The sequence below is a fragment of the Microtus oregoni genome, unplaced genomic scaffold (assembly GCF_018167655.1).
Source record: "Microtus oregoni isolate MIOR12 unplaced genomic scaffold, Mior012 000008F_ref0000371, whole genome shotgun sequence".
Taxonomy (NCBI): domain Eukaryota; kingdom Metazoa; phylum Chordata; class Mammalia; order Rodentia; family Cricetidae; genus Microtus; species Microtus oregoni.
The window spans coordinates 37,295,752-37,311,646 of record NW_024543067.1 but is presented as its reverse complement, the minus strand read 5'-3'; the positions used below and the strand labels follow the sequence as shown (position 1 = coordinate 37,311,646).

General features: G+C 53.0%; 1 protein-coding gene across 2 annotated transcripts in view; it reads left to right on the top strand.

Moving 5' to 3' along the window:
* Col5a3 (collagen type V alpha 3 chain) overlaps positions 1 to 8,975 on the top strand; it is a 48,211-nt gene extending 39,236 nt beyond the window's left edge. For both annotated transcript variants that reach the window (XM_041657566.1, XM_041657565.1), the window contains exons 47-67: positions 20 to 73; positions 260 to 313; positions 396 to 449; positions 542 to 595; positions 1,313 to 1,420; positions 2,003 to 2,056; positions 2,215 to 2,268; positions 2,443 to 2,496; positions 2,830 to 2,883; positions 3,000 to 3,107; positions 3,241 to 3,294; positions 4,146 to 4,199; positions 4,368 to 4,475; positions 4,728 to 4,781; positions 4,865 to 4,900; positions 5,801 to 5,854; positions 6,395 to 6,602; positions 6,698 to 6,810; positions 7,318 to 7,386; positions 7,711 to 7,950; positions 8,052 to 8,975. In XM_041657566.1, coding sequence (XP_041513500.1) covers positions 20 to 73; positions 260 to 313; positions 396 to 449; positions 542 to 595; positions 1,313 to 1,420; positions 2,003 to 2,056; positions 2,215 to 2,268; positions 2,443 to 2,496; positions 2,830 to 2,883; positions 3,000 to 3,107; positions 3,241 to 3,294; positions 4,146 to 4,199; positions 4,368 to 4,475; positions 4,728 to 4,781; positions 4,865 to 4,900; positions 5,801 to 5,854; positions 6,395 to 6,602; positions 6,698 to 6,810; positions 7,318 to 7,386; positions 7,711 to 7,950; positions 8,052 to 8,198 — 1,785 coding nt within the window. In that variant the 3' untranslated portion in view covers positions 8,199 to 8,975. The remainder of the gene's footprint in view (positions 1 to 19; positions 74 to 259; positions 314 to 395; positions 450 to 541; positions 596 to 1,312; positions 1,421 to 2,002; positions 2,057 to 2,214; positions 2,269 to 2,442; positions 2,497 to 2,829; positions 2,884 to 2,999; positions 3,108 to 3,240; positions 3,295 to 4,145; positions 4,200 to 4,367; positions 4,476 to 4,727; positions 4,782 to 4,864; positions 4,901 to 5,800; positions 5,855 to 6,394; positions 6,603 to 6,697; positions 6,811 to 7,317; positions 7,387 to 7,710; positions 7,951 to 8,051) is intronic.
* The last annotated feature ends 6,920 nt before the right edge of the window (positions 8,976 to 15,895 follow it).

The following is a 15,895-nucleotide window of genomic DNA, read 5'->3' as shown; positions in this document are numbered from 1 at the left end:
TTGACTCTTTGTTTCACAGGGACTGCCGGGCCCTCCTGGGGAGAAGGGCGAGGTTGGAGATGTGGGATCCATGGTATGGACTTCCTGGGGGGTATGGAAGATGGGGAGGGACGGGAGTGAGCACTGACCCATCTGGAAGCTCACAGCATGGTGCACTGTCATCTTAAGGGTTATACACATCGTATAGGCTGTTTGTGGCTACTGTAACCTTTCTGGTGGAATCATGGGGTTCACTGCGCAGTGTTTGGTTCTTTGACAGGGTCCCCATGGAGCTCCAGGCCCTCGGGGTCCGCCTGGGCCCAGTGGATCAGAGGTGAGGAGAATTCTGGGATGGGCAGAATGTCTCTATGGGTTGGCCACACTTCTAGTGGCTCACACTCCCCTTGTATCTCCAGGGCTCCCCAGGGCTGCCTGGAGGAGTGGGGCAGCCTGGTGCTGTGGGTGAGAAGGTAAGAGAAGAGCTTGAGCCTGCCTGGGATGGTGGGGACAAGGCTGCATGGGGATCCTCCTCCCTGCTTCCTGTTTTCTTTGCCTTTCACAGGGTGAACCAGGGGATACTGGAGACGCAGGACCCCCAGGAGTTCCTGGCATCCCTGTGAGTCTCTATAGAACATTGTCGTGTACACAGGGAACTGCTGACCTTGAGCAAGCATGTCAGGCTACCATGACCTCCAGGCGATTCTTAGAGTACCCCGGCCCCAGACATTTATGGTTATCTTGATGAAAGACGCCCCACACTCCCAGAAGATCTCAGGGAGTCTATGTACTGTCCCATAACTTGCCCACTGTGCAAGGGTGCAGGTCTGAGGAGACAGCTAGGGGCTTAAACCCAAGTGACAAGCCTTGAATTGGGGGAAGAGTTGCCCAAAGGGGGACCATTATCTAATGCACCCAGGGGCAGCACAGGGACTAGGGTAGACCAATGGCTGACCTGGTCATCGTCCCTGACTCAGATAGTTCTAGTTCTCTGGCATCAGATTCCCCTGCAGCTGGAGTGATAGGTGGTTGTGATCTCCCGGACGTGGGTGCTAGGAGCTAATTTTGGGTCCTCTGCAACAGTAGTATGTGCTCTTAATCACTGGGACACTTTCCAGTCCTGCTAATCTTTAAAAATGTCTATATTATAGTTATTACTGTGTTAGAGTGTAGCACATATGTGGAGGTCAGTTCTCTTCTACTGTGGGTTCTGGGGACTGAACCCAGGTCACTGGGCTTCCAAGGCAGTTGTCCTTCTCCAAGATGCCCTCCTCATTGCTCCCTGAGGAGACCATGCCACTCTGACCTTTCACTTCTGACTTGTGCTTCTACAAAGGGGCCCAAAGGCGAAATAGGCGAAAAGGGGGACTCAGGTCCATCAGGGGCTGCTGGACCTCCAGGCAAGAAGGGACCCCCTGGAGAGGACGGCGCTAAGGGGAGCATGGTAAGTCCTGGAGGAGACAGAACAGAGGCTGTGAGACCTTAGCATGTTAAAGCCTTATCCCAAAGATAGGCCGGCATCCCTTCTCCTACTTGTTTTTATTTTTCTTTTTCAAAACATTTATGTGTATGGGAGTTTTGCCTACACGTCTGTCTGTGCACCATGTGTGCACAGGTCAGAAGAGGTTGTTGCTGGGTGTGAGCCAACCTGTGGGTGCTGGGAATGGAATCCTGTTCCTCTGGAGAGCAGCTGATGCTGTCAAACACTGAGCCGTCTCGGCAGCCCCTCCTCTGCCTGTTTTCTAATTCTCTGAGCCACCCAGATAAAGGCTGAATGAATAGATAAAACAATGAATAAATGAATGAATGAATGAACAAAACATGGAAATATAATGGAGAAGCAGAGCCCTTCTGCTGGCCCCAAGCTTCGTCTTTTATGCATGCAGCAAACACTTTACTGCCTTCATTTCGTGGTTTGTTTGTAGCATGTTCCCTGCAGCTGCTCTGGGGACATCAGCTGGGTGTGGGTGAAGGAATGACTCCTTGCTCATTCTGAGATGTGATCAGTAAGCATTTTCTCTTCTAGGGTCCCACAGGACTCCCTGGAGATCTAGGACCCCCAGGAGATCCTGGCATTCCGGTGGGTGAAAGTTCTCCCTGCAGCCCAATATGTTCCCTAAATGTGTCTCCATCTTCCCCATCCCCTGGACAAGCTTAGAGGCACGAATGACCAACTGCTTCTCCAGTCCCACCTCGACTACATCTACCTAAGACTCTCCCACTGTCTCCCCTCCCTAGGGAATCGATGGCCCCCCAGGGGAGAAGGGAGATGCTGGTGATGTTGGGGCACCGGTGAGTGGGGATTTGGGATGGTATAGATCTGGTGATGGGAGAGTGGGGTGCCTATGGCATCTGTGGACCCCATGATTGTGAGTGGTTAGGGCAGGGAGGTGGGTGGTGCTGAACGGTGTCTGTGGGACTGCTGTCAGCTGTGAGTTGATGTTGTGCTTTCTCTTGACTGGACAGGGGCCACCTGGAGCTTCAGGGGAGCCTGGGGCCCGTGGGCTCCCTGGTAAGAGGGTAAGCAATGATCTACTGCCCACGGGTCTCACATCAACCTCATGTTAGGCCATGCGAGAACCCCCTCTCCACACATACCCCCCACGCTTATAATTTTTGGAGCTATATTAATTAATTTGCTTACTTATTTGCTATTTAGTGTGTGTGTGTGTGTGTGTGTGTGTCACAGAGTTATATGTGGAGTCTGAGGACAGTTTATGGGAGTCCATTCTCTCCTTCTACCATGTGAGTCTCAGGCAATGTCTGACCTGCCTTGCCAACTAGCCAGCCCACACACCCACTCTTAATATAAACCTGGGGTTCCACACCGACCCTCACACTTTTCTTCCTCAGGGTTCCCCCGGCCGCATGGGTCCAGAAGGCAAAGAGGGAGAGAAAGGAGCCAAAGTGAGTACCCGCTTGGGAAGGGTCCTCGTGCTGCCTGACCAGAGCACTCCCCTGTGAGGCTCCAGCTGGCAGCAGGCAGTCTCCTGAGACTGCCTTCCGCACTCTGTCCATTTCAGGGAGATGCTGGTCCTGATGGGCCCCCAGGCAAGACAGGCCCCACTGGGGCTCGAGGGCCTCCTGGACGGCTTGGGCCTGACGGTCTTCCAGGGATCCCTGGTCCTGTGGTAAGCAGTGTAAAAAATGGGGAGGGGACAGCAGGGACAGGGCTTGTGGCTTAGGGCTTCATCCCAGCTGAGGAGCCAACCCTGGGGATGATGAAATGTTCACACTGGACACCCTGTTCTGTCTCCTCCTCAGGGTGAACCAGGCCTCCTGGGACCTCCTGGGCTGATAGGCCCTCCAGGGCCCCTGGTAAGAGACTTCTCTATCCTTGTTCCTTGTGACCACAGCCCTGAAAGCCACACTTGTCATCGAGAGACACTGAGTGGTCAGTAGTGCTGATGGTACAGGCGAACCCCTCACTGCATCCATCTGTCCATACTGACTACCGTTCTAACTGACCGCACACACCAAGCCTTCACACCGCTGCCCTGTACTCACCCCTTACATCAACCCCCCCTTGGTGCCCTCCACTGACCTCCCCTTGGTGTCCTCCACTGACCTCCCTGGTGTCTTCCACTGACCCCCCTGGTGTCCTCCATTGAACCCCCTTGGTACTCTCCACTGACCCCCCTGGTGCCCTCCACTGACCCCCCTGGTGTCCTCCACTGACCCCCCTGGTGTCCTCCACTGACCCCCCTGGTGTCCTCCACTGACCCCCCTTGGTACTCTCCACTGACCCCCCTGATATCCTCCACTGACCCCCCCTGGTGTCCTCCACTGACCCCCCCTGGTGTCCTCCACTGACCCCCCTTGGTACTCTCCACTGACCCCCCTGGTGTCCTCCACTGACCCCCTGGTGTCCTCCGCTGACCCCCCTTGGTACTCTCCACTGACCCCCCTGGTGTCCTCCACTGACCCCCCTAGTGTCCTCCACCGACCCCCCCCTTGATGTCCTCCACTGACTGCTCCTGCTGATCTTGACCCCTGGCATCCCCAGCCATCCTCCCTCCACCCCCATTTTTCTTACTGCCCCTCCCGTCTTCTGACTGTCCCGTGGTTGCCGCCCTGATCAGTTGCATTTGAGAACCAGGTGGCTCCCTGGCGTACCTTCCCTTCCCAAGTTTTCAAGGACTCTCAAGCTGAACCTCATCTTTTCCCAGGGCCCCCCTGGCCTCCCAGGGCTGAAGGGAGATGCTGGCCTCAAGGGGGAAAAGGTAAGCCTGGCTCTCTCTGCTGTCCCCCACATCTCCCTCACCTTTACCTCCTGCTCTGGCCAGAGGGCTGGGAGAACTGGGCATTTACTGCCCTCCAACTCATCCCTTCCAAGGCTCCAGGAGAAAAAATTTCCCAACATGTCCGCATGGTGTACTTTTTTCTTTCAGGGCCACATCGGGCTCATAGGCCTTGTTGGTCCTTCAGGGGAGGCTGGTGAGAAAGGCGATCAGGGGTTGCCAGGAGTGCAGGGCCCTCCAGGCCCTCAGGGAGACACCGTGAGTGTGTGCCCTGTCCTGGGCAGAGACAAAGTGTTCAAAGGGAGTGGTTTGAAGGGTGGGGGATATGGAATGGGGAGCTGTGTTTGGGGGGTTGGGAGCCTCTAACTGGGACTGTCATGTAGGAAGCGATGTCTGGGTACTGGAGGACCTTTTAGAAGAGTTGGGGGTCTGTGTATGACTTCAGGCATTCTTTTGAGGGGATAGAAAGATATCCGGGTAATAAGGCTGATCCCAGTATCCCTTCTCCAGGGTCTTCCTGGTCCGGTTGGCTCATTAGGACATCCTGGTTCCCCAGGTGTGGTGGTGAGTGTGGGGTGTTGGTGGGATGGAGGGGTCACCGTGATGGACAGGGTTGGCACCTCAGCATTCCCTACCTCTTCCCACAGGGCCCTCCGGGACAGAAGGGCTCCAAGGGGTCCCCGGTGAGTGACACTGCTCCTCTGGGTCTCCACGTCCCAGCTCCCCGCCCCCCTCCACCTCACCCTCCCAGCCCCCTTCCTCTGTTCAGTGGTTCAATCATCCTCTCTTCAGCCCCTACTGTTGCATTCTGGGAGTCTGAGGTGCTGTAAAAGGAAGGAGTTCTGCTGACTTGCGGCTTGCAGGAGATGCTGAGTGTTGATTTCAGAGACAAGGGAAGGGAACACACAGCTTAGGTTTAGTGCAGGACACCGGGAACCTCTCCTGGGCCTTGTATGTATGCATATATGCAAATGTACGCACACATGTGTACATGTGTGTACTCTGCCCTAGACAGGGAGAAAAATGTTCAAGGGGCCTGGTTTAAAGGGGGAATGTGTGGTGACGCCTTTAATCCCAGCACTCGGGAGGCAGAGGCAGGCAGAACTCTGTGAATTCAAGACCGGCCTGGGCTACAGAGCGAGTTCCAGGACAGGCTTCATAGCTACTGAGAAACCCTGTCTCAGGAAAAAAAAAAAAGCGGGGGCGGGGGTTGTGGGTCAAGACTGAGGGGGACTGTGTTGGGGAAACTGGAGGGGGGGACTGTAACGGGGAGTTTAATGTGGGAGGCTATGTCTATGGGCTTGGGGGGGTCTTCTAGAGAATGTATATGCACGTCTACATGTCTACATGGGTGCATGCACAGTTGTATATGCATGCATGTGTATGTAGGTGCATATGTGTGGGTGTGTTTGCATACACTAGTGTGCAAATGAATCCATGTGTTCAGATGTATATGTGTGCACGTGTTTCTCTGTGTATGTGCGCATGTATATATGTGTGTGCATGTTGCCCATGCATGTATTCATGTTAACAAAACCAGGTCTCCATAGACAGGATTCATTCCAAAGTGGTCTCTCCCATAGGGCTCCATTGGTCCTCGTGGAGACACTGGACCAGCAGGTCCTCCTGGCCCCCCGGTGAGTTCCCAGAATCTGAAAGAGAAATTGGGCTTGGGGTGTTCCTAATGGGTGCCCCAGCCCAGTGTTCCTTGAAAGTCGGGAGGAGTGGTGGGCGGCGTGCACACCTGTCGGCCCAGCACTGGGGTGGAGACAGGAGGATCAGGAGTTCACTGTTGTCCTCAGCTATAGTGGGTTTGAGGCCAGCCTGGGGTCCACGAGACCCTGTCTCAAAACAAACATATACCCAGTCTGGGCTTGGGGGTTGAGGCAGTCCTGGTGGGGCCATTTGTGGGGCTTTGACCTGGGCTTTTCTCCCTTGGGTCTGCTCCATCCCACCTCTCCCTCCCTGCACCTCCATTTTTTTTTTACCCATCTCTGTCTCAACATCTATTTCACTTCTTTCATTCTCTGCTGCTCCTCCCCCATCCTCCCCTCATCTTCCCCTCTTCTTGCCCCCCCTTTCCTCTTCTGAATCTCTCTGCCTCCCATGTCTATCTTCTTCTCTGCCCATCTATCTGAGTCTTACTCTCCTCCATTCCCACTCCCTCCTGGGTCCAGGGTCCCCCTGCGGAGCTACATGGCCTGAGAAGGCGCCGCTCAGTGTCAGATACCCCGGATACCCTGGAAGGTGGCCTGGAGGAGGTGGTGGCCTCTCTCAATTCACTGAGTTTGGAGCTGGAGCAGTTGCAGCGACCTCCTGGCACTGCTGAGCACCCAGGCCTCATATGCCATGAGCTTCAACGCAACCACCCACACCTGCCAGATGGTGAGGTCTAGGTCCCCCTTCCCCACCCCCCGGAAGGGCAAGCAAATGTTTCAACATCCATATCCACTGACGCATGGGGTCTGGCTCTGCGGCAGGAGACTACTGGATTGACCCCAATCAGGGCTGCTCACAGGATGCCTTCAAGGTTTTCTGTAACTTCACTGCGGGAGGTGAGACCTGTCTCTATCCAGACAAGAAGTTTGAGACGGTGAGTGACGGAAACCATCCTGTCTCTCTCTCACCTCCTCCACCCTTGGCCACTTGTGGGACCTTATCCTGCCTTCAAATGTCGCATGTTCCCCTGACTGTGTCAAATAATATCTGCAGTAGAGGCCCTAAATCCAAACCTCAAGGCAAGGGAGCTCTTCAGCGTTAGAGTACTTGGCCAGCATCATGAGCTGCGGGTTCCAGCCCCACTGCTTGCCAAGCGTGCACAGGGGTGGGGTGGGGTGGGTCGGTTTCATCCCCGAAGCTTAAAGAGCATGCTCAGGCCCAGGCTCCACTCCCCAGCAGTACCAAGCCTTCTGTCCCCTCTACTTGAGCATGGGCAGGGCCTGGGTTCTGCCCACAGAGAATGTGTGGGTAGTGAGGGTGCTGTGGAGCCATCCCCCAGCTCCCGTGCTTATTGTGGGCACTGCCTATGGCCTCTGTGATCCACGATGTCCAGTGTGAGGAAGCAGAGGGGGTGCCCAATGACCTTTCCATCCTCCCTCAGGTGAAACTGGCCTCCTGGTCCAGAGAGAAGCCTGGGGACTGGTACAGCACCTTCCGCCGGGGCAAGAAGGTGGGTGGCCAAAGGCTGACTTGAAGGGTGACATGAGAATTTGGGGGAACTGGTGTGGGAATTTGAGGTGGGAGGTGAGATAAAGAGGGTAGATGGATAAGGACATGCACTTACCTACAAAGCCCTGGACTCCATTGCTAGTACTTCATGAACCAGAACTTCAGGAGTTCAAGGTCATCTTCAGCTTCATCAGGAATTCAAGACCAGTTTGGGCTACCTGAGACTTGGTAGAAGTGCGGTGCCCCAGTGGACTGGTCTGGGAGGTGCGTCCCTCAGCAGGAGTGTGCACTGAAGGAGCCCTTCACCCTACCTTGCCCCACACAGTTCTCCTACGTGGATGCCGATGGCTCCCCGGTGAATGTGGTTCAGTTGACCTTCCTGAAGCTGCTGAGTGCCGCCGCCCACCAGAGGTTCACTTACTCCTGCCAGAACTCAGTGGCCTGGCTGGACGAAGCTGCTGGTGACTACGTGCGCTCCATCCGCTTCCAAGGGACCAACTGGGAAGAATTGTCCTTCAACCAGACACAAGCAGCTACGGTCAAGGTCTCCCATGATGGCTGCCGGGTAAGGCCATGGAGCTGGGGTGGGGGTGGGGGCTAGGGTGGAGTGGGGAAATCTCCGCTCACTCTTGCTCTAACTCACCCTCCATGCCCTCTCATGGCCAGCTCCGGAAGGGACAGGCGAAGACGCTCTTTGAATTCAGCTCTTCTCATGCGGGTTTTCTGCCTCTGTGGGATGTGGCTGCCATTGACTTTGGCCAGACGAACCAGAAGTTTGGGTTTGAACTTGGCCCCATCTGCTTTGGGAGCTGAGCTTTGGAGGCGGAAAGGAAGCTGAAGGGAGCCCACGTGGGGCTCCTTGGTGCTGAGGCTTTGAGGCCATTCATTCTATTTATCACCAGGGACTCTGGGTCCAGGGTCTCTGCCTGGTCTTTCTCCCTTTTGGGGGGAGAGGTGAGGGTGGCGAGCCCAGCGCTCTTCTATTCATCCAGGTGGCATAACCAACTGTATGCTGGTTCTTTCCCCCTCCATCCACCCACCCACTGCCTCCCCAGACTTTTGTGCAGTGAGCTTTAACTCAGAGCTGATGAAGCCCCGCCCCCGCCTCTCCACCCCGCCCCTCATCCGTGCCGCCATACCTCTTGGTGCTATCCCTTCCCACAGTGAAGCACTGGCTACCTCCCGATCCTTGGCTGGGACCCTTCCCGTTCATTCCCATTCTTTCTGGAGAGGGAGGTAAAGCAAGATCAGAGTGGGACTTCCCTCCCCTGAGATGTGCCTGCCTTCTGCTCCCTTGATGAAGCTCTGCACACTCTCCTCTCCCCACCCCGCCCCACTCCTATGCCCCCAAGCATTCTGGGGACAGAGATGTTGGGCACAAATCAGGATCCTATATGGTGCTGGCCTGTTCATAACTGGGAACTGTATGAAAAGGGAATGAATGGTTTGTGGTCTATTTAATCTGCTTCCTTGTGAAGGAAGTCTGGGATACAATGAGATTCCAGAAGGAGCTCTACCCTCCCTCACCCATCATGCAGCCCTCCTCCCCAGGTCACAGGGCAGATCGGCATCTCGAGAATAAACCAAGAAACTGTGCTCTTTTTGTCTTTTTTCCGCTTTAAAAAGTTTCACTTGTTGGGGGTGGTGGTACCATGTGACAATATGTGTGTGGAGGACAGAGCACGTGTGTGTGTGTGTGTGTGTGTGTGTGTAGGACAGAGCACGTGTGTGTGTGTGTGTGTGTGTGGAGGACAGAGCACGTGTGTGTGTGTGTGTGTGTGTGTGTGTGTGGAGGACAGAGCACGTGTGTGTGTGTGTGTGGAGGACAGAGCACGTGTGTGTGTGTGTGTGTGTGTGCGTGTGGAGGACAGAGCACGTGTGTGTGCGTGTGGAGGACAGAGCACGTGTGTGTGTGTGTGGAGGACAGAGCACGTGTGTGTGTGTGTGGAGGACAGAGCACGTGTGTGTGTGTGTGTGTGGAGGACAGAGCACGTGTGTGTGTGTGTGGAGGACAGAGCACGTGTGTGTGTGTGTGGAGGACAGAGCACGTGTGTGTGTGTGTGGAGGACAGAGCACGTGTGTGTGTGTGTGTGTGGAGGACAGAGCACGTGTGTGTGCGTGTGGAGGACAGAGCACGTGTGTGTGCGTGTGGAGGACAGAGCACGTGTGTGTGTGTGTGTGTGTGGAGGACAGAGCATGTTTGTGCGTGTGGAGGACAGAGCACGTGTGTGTGTGTGTGGAGGACAGAGCACGTGTGTGTGGAGGACAGAGCATGTTTGCGTGTGTGGAGGACAGAGGACAACTTGCATGAGTTCTCTCCTTTCCACCAAATGGGTTTCAGAGATTGAATTTGGGTCCTGAGACTTGGTGCAAACACCATACCTGCTAAGCCATCTCTGGCTTAACTAACTTCCCCTTTCCTTCCTTCCTTCTTTCTTTCTTTCCTTCCTTCCTTCTTTCTTTCTTTCCTTCCTTTCTTCCTTCCTTCCTTCCTTCCTTCTTCCTTCCTCCTTCCTTCCTTTCTTCCTTCCTTCCCCTTCCTGCCTCCCTTGCTCCCTCCCTCCCTCCTTCCTTCCTCTCTCTTTCTCTTTCCCATCCCCCCCCCTTGTCTCTCCCTCCACCCCTTCAGTTTTTAAGACAAAGTCCCTTATTGGCCTAACATTTGCCAAGCAGCTTAGCCTGGCTGGCCTGTGTCTGCTCCTGTCACTAGTATTACAAACACACGCCACCACACTTGGCCTTTTCACCTTGGTTCTGGTTCTGAGCCGAGGTCTGTGTACTCGTGAAACAAGCACTTTACCAAGCAATGCCCCCAGTCCTTGGCCACCTGTCTTAATTATTTAGGAAGGTCTTCTGAATGTCATGCATCATAGAAGCCACGGGCCTGTTAACCATGGACCTGGTCTAGTCAGCTTTCAGTCTGAGGAGGACAAACGGAGGAGGTGGGTTAAGCCTGTGCTTTGGGAGCTTCTTGGTGTGTGCGGATGGCCCCAGCACTTTGGAGCTGAGGTGAAGCAGAGAGAAACAGTGGAGGAGCACACGGAGGAGCACATGTGGAGCACATGGTGGAGCACACGGAGGAGCACATGGGGGAGCACACGGTGCAGCACACGGAGGAGCACATGGGGGAGCACACGGTGGAGCACACGGAGGAGCACATGTGGAGCACATAAGGGAGCACACGGGGGAGCACATGTGGAGCACACGGGGAGCACATGTGGAGCACATAAGGGAGCACACGGAGGAGCACATGGGGGAGCACACGGTGGAGCACATGTGGAACACACGGTGGAGCACACGGAGGAGCACACAATGCAGCATGCGGAGGAGCACATGGTGGGAACATGATGGAGCACATGGTGGAGCACACGGAGGAGCACATGGGGAGCACATAGGGGAGCACACTACAGGAGCATGGTGGAGCACACGAGGGAGCATATGGTGGAGCACATGGTGGGAACATGATGGAGCACACGGTGGAGCACACCACGGGAGCATGGTGGAGCACACAGTGGGAGCACATGTGGAGCACACAGGGAGCACATGTGGAGCACACAGGGAGCACATGTGGAGCACACGGTGGGAGCACATGTGGAGCACACGGGGAGCACATGTGGAGCACACGGGGGGAGCACATGTGGAGCACACGGTGGGAGCACATGTGGAGCACACAGTGGGAGCACATGTGGAACACACGGTGGGAGCACATGTGGAACACACGGGGAGCACATGTGGAGCACACGGTGGGAGCACATGTGGAGCACATGGGGAGCACATGTGGAGCACACAGTGGGAGCACATGTGGAGCACACGGGGAGCATGGTGGGGAGCACATGTGGAGCACACGGGGGAGCACATGTGGAACACACGGTGGGAGCACATGTGGAGCACACGGGGAGCACATGTGGAGCACACGGTGGGAGCACATGTGGAGCACACGGGGAGCATGGTGGGGAGCACATGATGGGAGCACAGTGGGGTACAGCTGTTCACCTCACAGGAATCAGAGATCATGAGGGGAAGGAAGAAGACAGATCTTTGGGACCCTTTCAAGAGTTCCCCCAAAGACCCAATTCCTTCACTAGCCCCACCTGGACTTTTTCTGATATCACCGTCAACGTATGAGGCTTTGAGAGACCTTTCTTTTGTGTGTGTGTGTGTGGGGGGGGTATTGCGGGATAGACTTTCTCTGTATAACAGTCCTGGCTGTCCTGGAACTCAGTCTGTAGACCAGGCTGGCCTTGCACTCACAGAATCCACCTTCTGAGTGCTGGGATTAGAGGCCTGGGCCACCATGCCTGGCTTGCTTCCAGGGATATTTAAGATTCAAGCCATGGGGCTGGCAAGATGGGTTAGCAGCTAGAAGTGCTGCCCTTGGAGCTGGTGCCTGAGTTCAGTCCCCAGAAATCACATGTGGACAGAGAACCAACTCCTGCAAGTTGCCCTCTGACTCCATGGGCATGTGTCTCTTTCCTCCCAATAATAAATGTAAAAATAAAACTGTAAGATTTAAACCAGGCCAGGGATGGTGATGCATTCCTTTAATCCCTGTTCTTGGGAGGCAGAGGCAGGAGGATCTCTGAGTGTGAGGTCTGCCTGGTCTACGTAGCAAGTTCCAGGAGGGCTACATAGAGAGACCCTCTCAAAGAGCCAAAAACAAAACAAAAAAAGATCCAAACATCCAGGGACCAACTGTAGAAGTTGAAAATGTCCTCTCTCTCTTTTTTTTTTCTTCAAAGACAGTCCTGTAGCCTAGACTGCCTTGAAATCATTAATACAGCCAAGGATGACCTTGAACCCTGATCTCTCTGTCTCCACCTCCCCAGGGCTGGGATCACACACAGGCAGGCACCTCCACTGCCGGGTAACACCCTGCTGCGAATGGACCCTCACGCATGCTGGGCCAGCACTGTAACAGCCTCAGTCGCCGTGTTGACAGTAGGCCTTCAGCTTGCCTGGGAGGACGATCCAGAGGTTCCCATTGGAGATGGTGACAGCCGGAGGCGAAAGGAGCAGTGTTTGATTTGAGCGACAGTTTGGGGAGAGTCTGGAGCGGAAAGAATTGAATGAGGAGTTGAAGTTTGCTATGAGTTGAGGTTAGAAACCAGCAGCTGGGTGAATTCACCTGAAACCGAGGGCAAGGCTGCAGCTTACCTGGCATGTGGAAGGTTCTGGGTTTCAAGTCTATTACCTCAAAAAAAAAAAAAAAAAGTGTGCCAGGCAGTGGTGCTCACGCCTTTAATCCAAGCACTCAGGAGGCAGAGGCAGGGGGATCTCTGAGTTTGAGGCCAGCCTGGTCTACAGAGTTAGTTCCAGGACAGCCAGAGCAACACAGAGAAGCCCAGTCTCAAAAACCAAAAAAACAAACAAAAGTGCCAACGAGAGATGCTCCGAGTTGGAAATCGACTTCCTCTATATTGAGTGAGCCCGAGGCTGTAGATTGAGGAGGGGTTTGAGTTGTAGGGGGAGTGGCAGGTGGGAAAGAGTAGAATCGGGAGACTGGAGAGACGGATCAGCTGGCCAAGGCACTTAACGTACTGCAAGCTCAGAACCTGAGCCTGATTCCTGGGACCCATACAGAGGTGGGAAGAGAGAACTGACTCCACAGGGTTGTCCTTTGCGCACACACACACATCACACGAGTGGAATTCACAACCAAGCCACACAGTCCCGGAGGCAGCTGCACTGGTAACTTGCCAATATCACATTCCCCGGATCCTCACAGTTCTGGGTTCTTGTTGTTGTTGCTTTTCTACACACAAAATCCACATCCTGTTTGACACACGTGAGCTATCAAGTACAGTTAGCAAGAGCAGAGCTATGACAGCCAGAAAGCAAGGTTAGTGCATTTAGGTTCCCGGGACTGTGGTCCAGGTCTTTTATGGGTTAGGTCTTTGTCCTATCTTGTCAAGTGTACATGCTGGGTTTTAAGGTCAGAATGATGCCTGTAACATGTCATTAGTTGTGCTGAGGTCTGAGGGCCTGCTAAGGAGACCAAGGCAGGAGGATTACAATTTTGATATCAGTCTGGGCCACATAGCACGTACTATCTCAGTGACAGAGACTGATCTCCCCGTAGGGATGTGCCTCTGTGGAGGCTGCAGGGACTTGGGCTAGTGTGGGCAGCTCGGGACTCAATATAGACCCTGCTGAGACAAAGGTGGGTTTGGAGGGACTTAAGGGATAGATATTGGTCTGTCTTTTTTTTAAAAAAAAAAAAAACAGCCTTTTGGAGTTGTAATTTACATAGCATGTAATTTACTTGTTTAAGGTATACAATCAAGTGGTTTTTAGTAAAACCAGACTTGTCCTCCCATCACCACAATTTTAGGGTATTCACATCACCCCAGAAAAAAATCTCCATCCCTAAAAAGACTCCCTATGCTCTGTGGCTAAAGACCCACCTCTGCTGGACGTTTTATATCCATCAGTTAAAGGACCGGAGTGACTGTGGGTAAAGGCTTGCTGCTGAACTCGATGACCTGAGCTCAGTCTCTGGAGCACACTTGGTGGAAGGAGAGAAGCAGTTCCTGCAAGTTGTCCTTGGCCCTCCTCACTTCTGTAAACCCACGCATACCACAATTGAGTAGGTGCAATTAAAACTTTTGTTGGCAGCCAGGCGGTGGTGGTTCATGCCTTTAATTCCAGCACTTGGGAGGTAGAGGCAGGTGGACCTCTGCGTTAAAAGCTGGTCTAGTCATTCTAGTGAGTTCCAGGCTAGCAGAGATACACAATGAGATTCTGTCTCAAAAAACAATAGTTGTGTGTGTGTGTGCCTGCACAAGTGCGGGTGCGTGCATGTGCGTGCTGGGGGTGTTTAAACTGCTTGTGTATCTGCATACCATGTTCATGCAGTGCCCACAGCAGGCCAGAAGAGGGTGATTGATCCCCTGGGACTAGAGCTGGAGGTGGCTGTAAGCCACCATGTGGGTGTTGAGAAATGAACCCAGGTCCATTGGAAGAAAAGTCGGTGCTCTTAACTGCTGAGTCATCTCTTCAATCCTAAAAAAGAAATACTTTTTTTAAGGGTTAGGCACAGACTCATGGACAGAGCCTCTATCTTGAATTCCCCACTGTACAATGAGGGGTGGGGGGCGTGGCTCCACGGTAGAGCACTTACCTGCCTGCCATATGTAAGACTCTGGGTTTCATTCCCTGCCCCACAAATAAATAAATGCAGATGAATAAATCATGCCTCTAATACCCGAGACAGTGTAAATGTTGTCTGAGTAGTCATTGTTTAGGGAATAATGATAAAGAAATTTCCTGGAGCCAGGACTCAGCTGGCAAAGAACTTGCCTAGCACGCATGAAGACTGGTTCCATTCTCAGCATGGGATGAACCAGATGTCCTGGTACTTGCTTGTTACCCCAGCACTTGGGTGATGGAAGTAGGAAGATCAGGACTCCAATATAATTCTCAGCTGCATATTTGGTTTGGGGCCAGCCCTAGCTCCATGAGATCCTATCTCAATAAAACAAAAAGCAGTTCAAGTCCTAGCTTAGTCAGTACAGTGCTTGGATTACAAGCATGAGGAACTCCACTGGATTTCCAGAAGTCAGGTGAGAAGCAGCCAGACATGGTGGCATGTGCTTGTAACCTCAGAGCCCAGGAGGTAGAGACAGATGGATCCCTGGGACTTGATGGCCAGCCAGCTTACCCTGCTTGGCAGTCTCCAGTGCAATGAGAGACCCAGTCGCAGAAAGCAAGATGAGGAACTGAGGAATGACAGTAAATGTCCTCTGGACTTCATACTGTGCATGAATACACACGTAAACCTGCCAACACACAAACAAGAAGCAAAACTAAATACCTCAGCTGGCCTCGACATATCACACATACTCTTTGGGATTTTTATTGTTGTTGCCTTTATTTTCTTATTTTTTGAGATAGGGGTTCTCTGTGTAGCCTTGGCTTACCTAGACTCATTCTTTAGGCCAGGCTGACCTAGAACTTACAGAGACCCACTTGCCTCTGACTCTGAGTGCTGGGATTATTTTTTAATGAGATAATATTGAAAACAAAGCTAATTCCTAGAATCAAATAAAAGGAAGGAAAAAAGCGTTTTTTAATGAGATAATATTGAAAACAAAGCTAATTCCTAGAATCAAATAAAAGGAAGGAAAAAAGCGTAAGTCTTGTACAATACCTTCCATAATAAGCAAAATAATTATTGAACTCCTGGATGTTATCAGTGATTTTTCCAGATCAGTTTTTCAGATCTTACCTGTCGTAAGGCAATTACAATGAATTGGAGTAGGTGTAATAATTGTTATCGGCCTGCAGGTGTGACAGTTGCAGCCACGTGGCCAAGAGATGCTAGCAGCAGCAAACAGCATGTGTTGCTTACTTAGGTACTGAAAAATATGTTTTGTTTAACAAACTAAGAGCAGTTATTAAGGCGATCAAACTATTCCGAGAGTTGGTGCTCAGGATAAAGAGAAAACCCTAAGTTTTCCATCAGTACGAGTTGCAGACTGTGTGCACCACAGGGGTCACAGGCAGTAGTG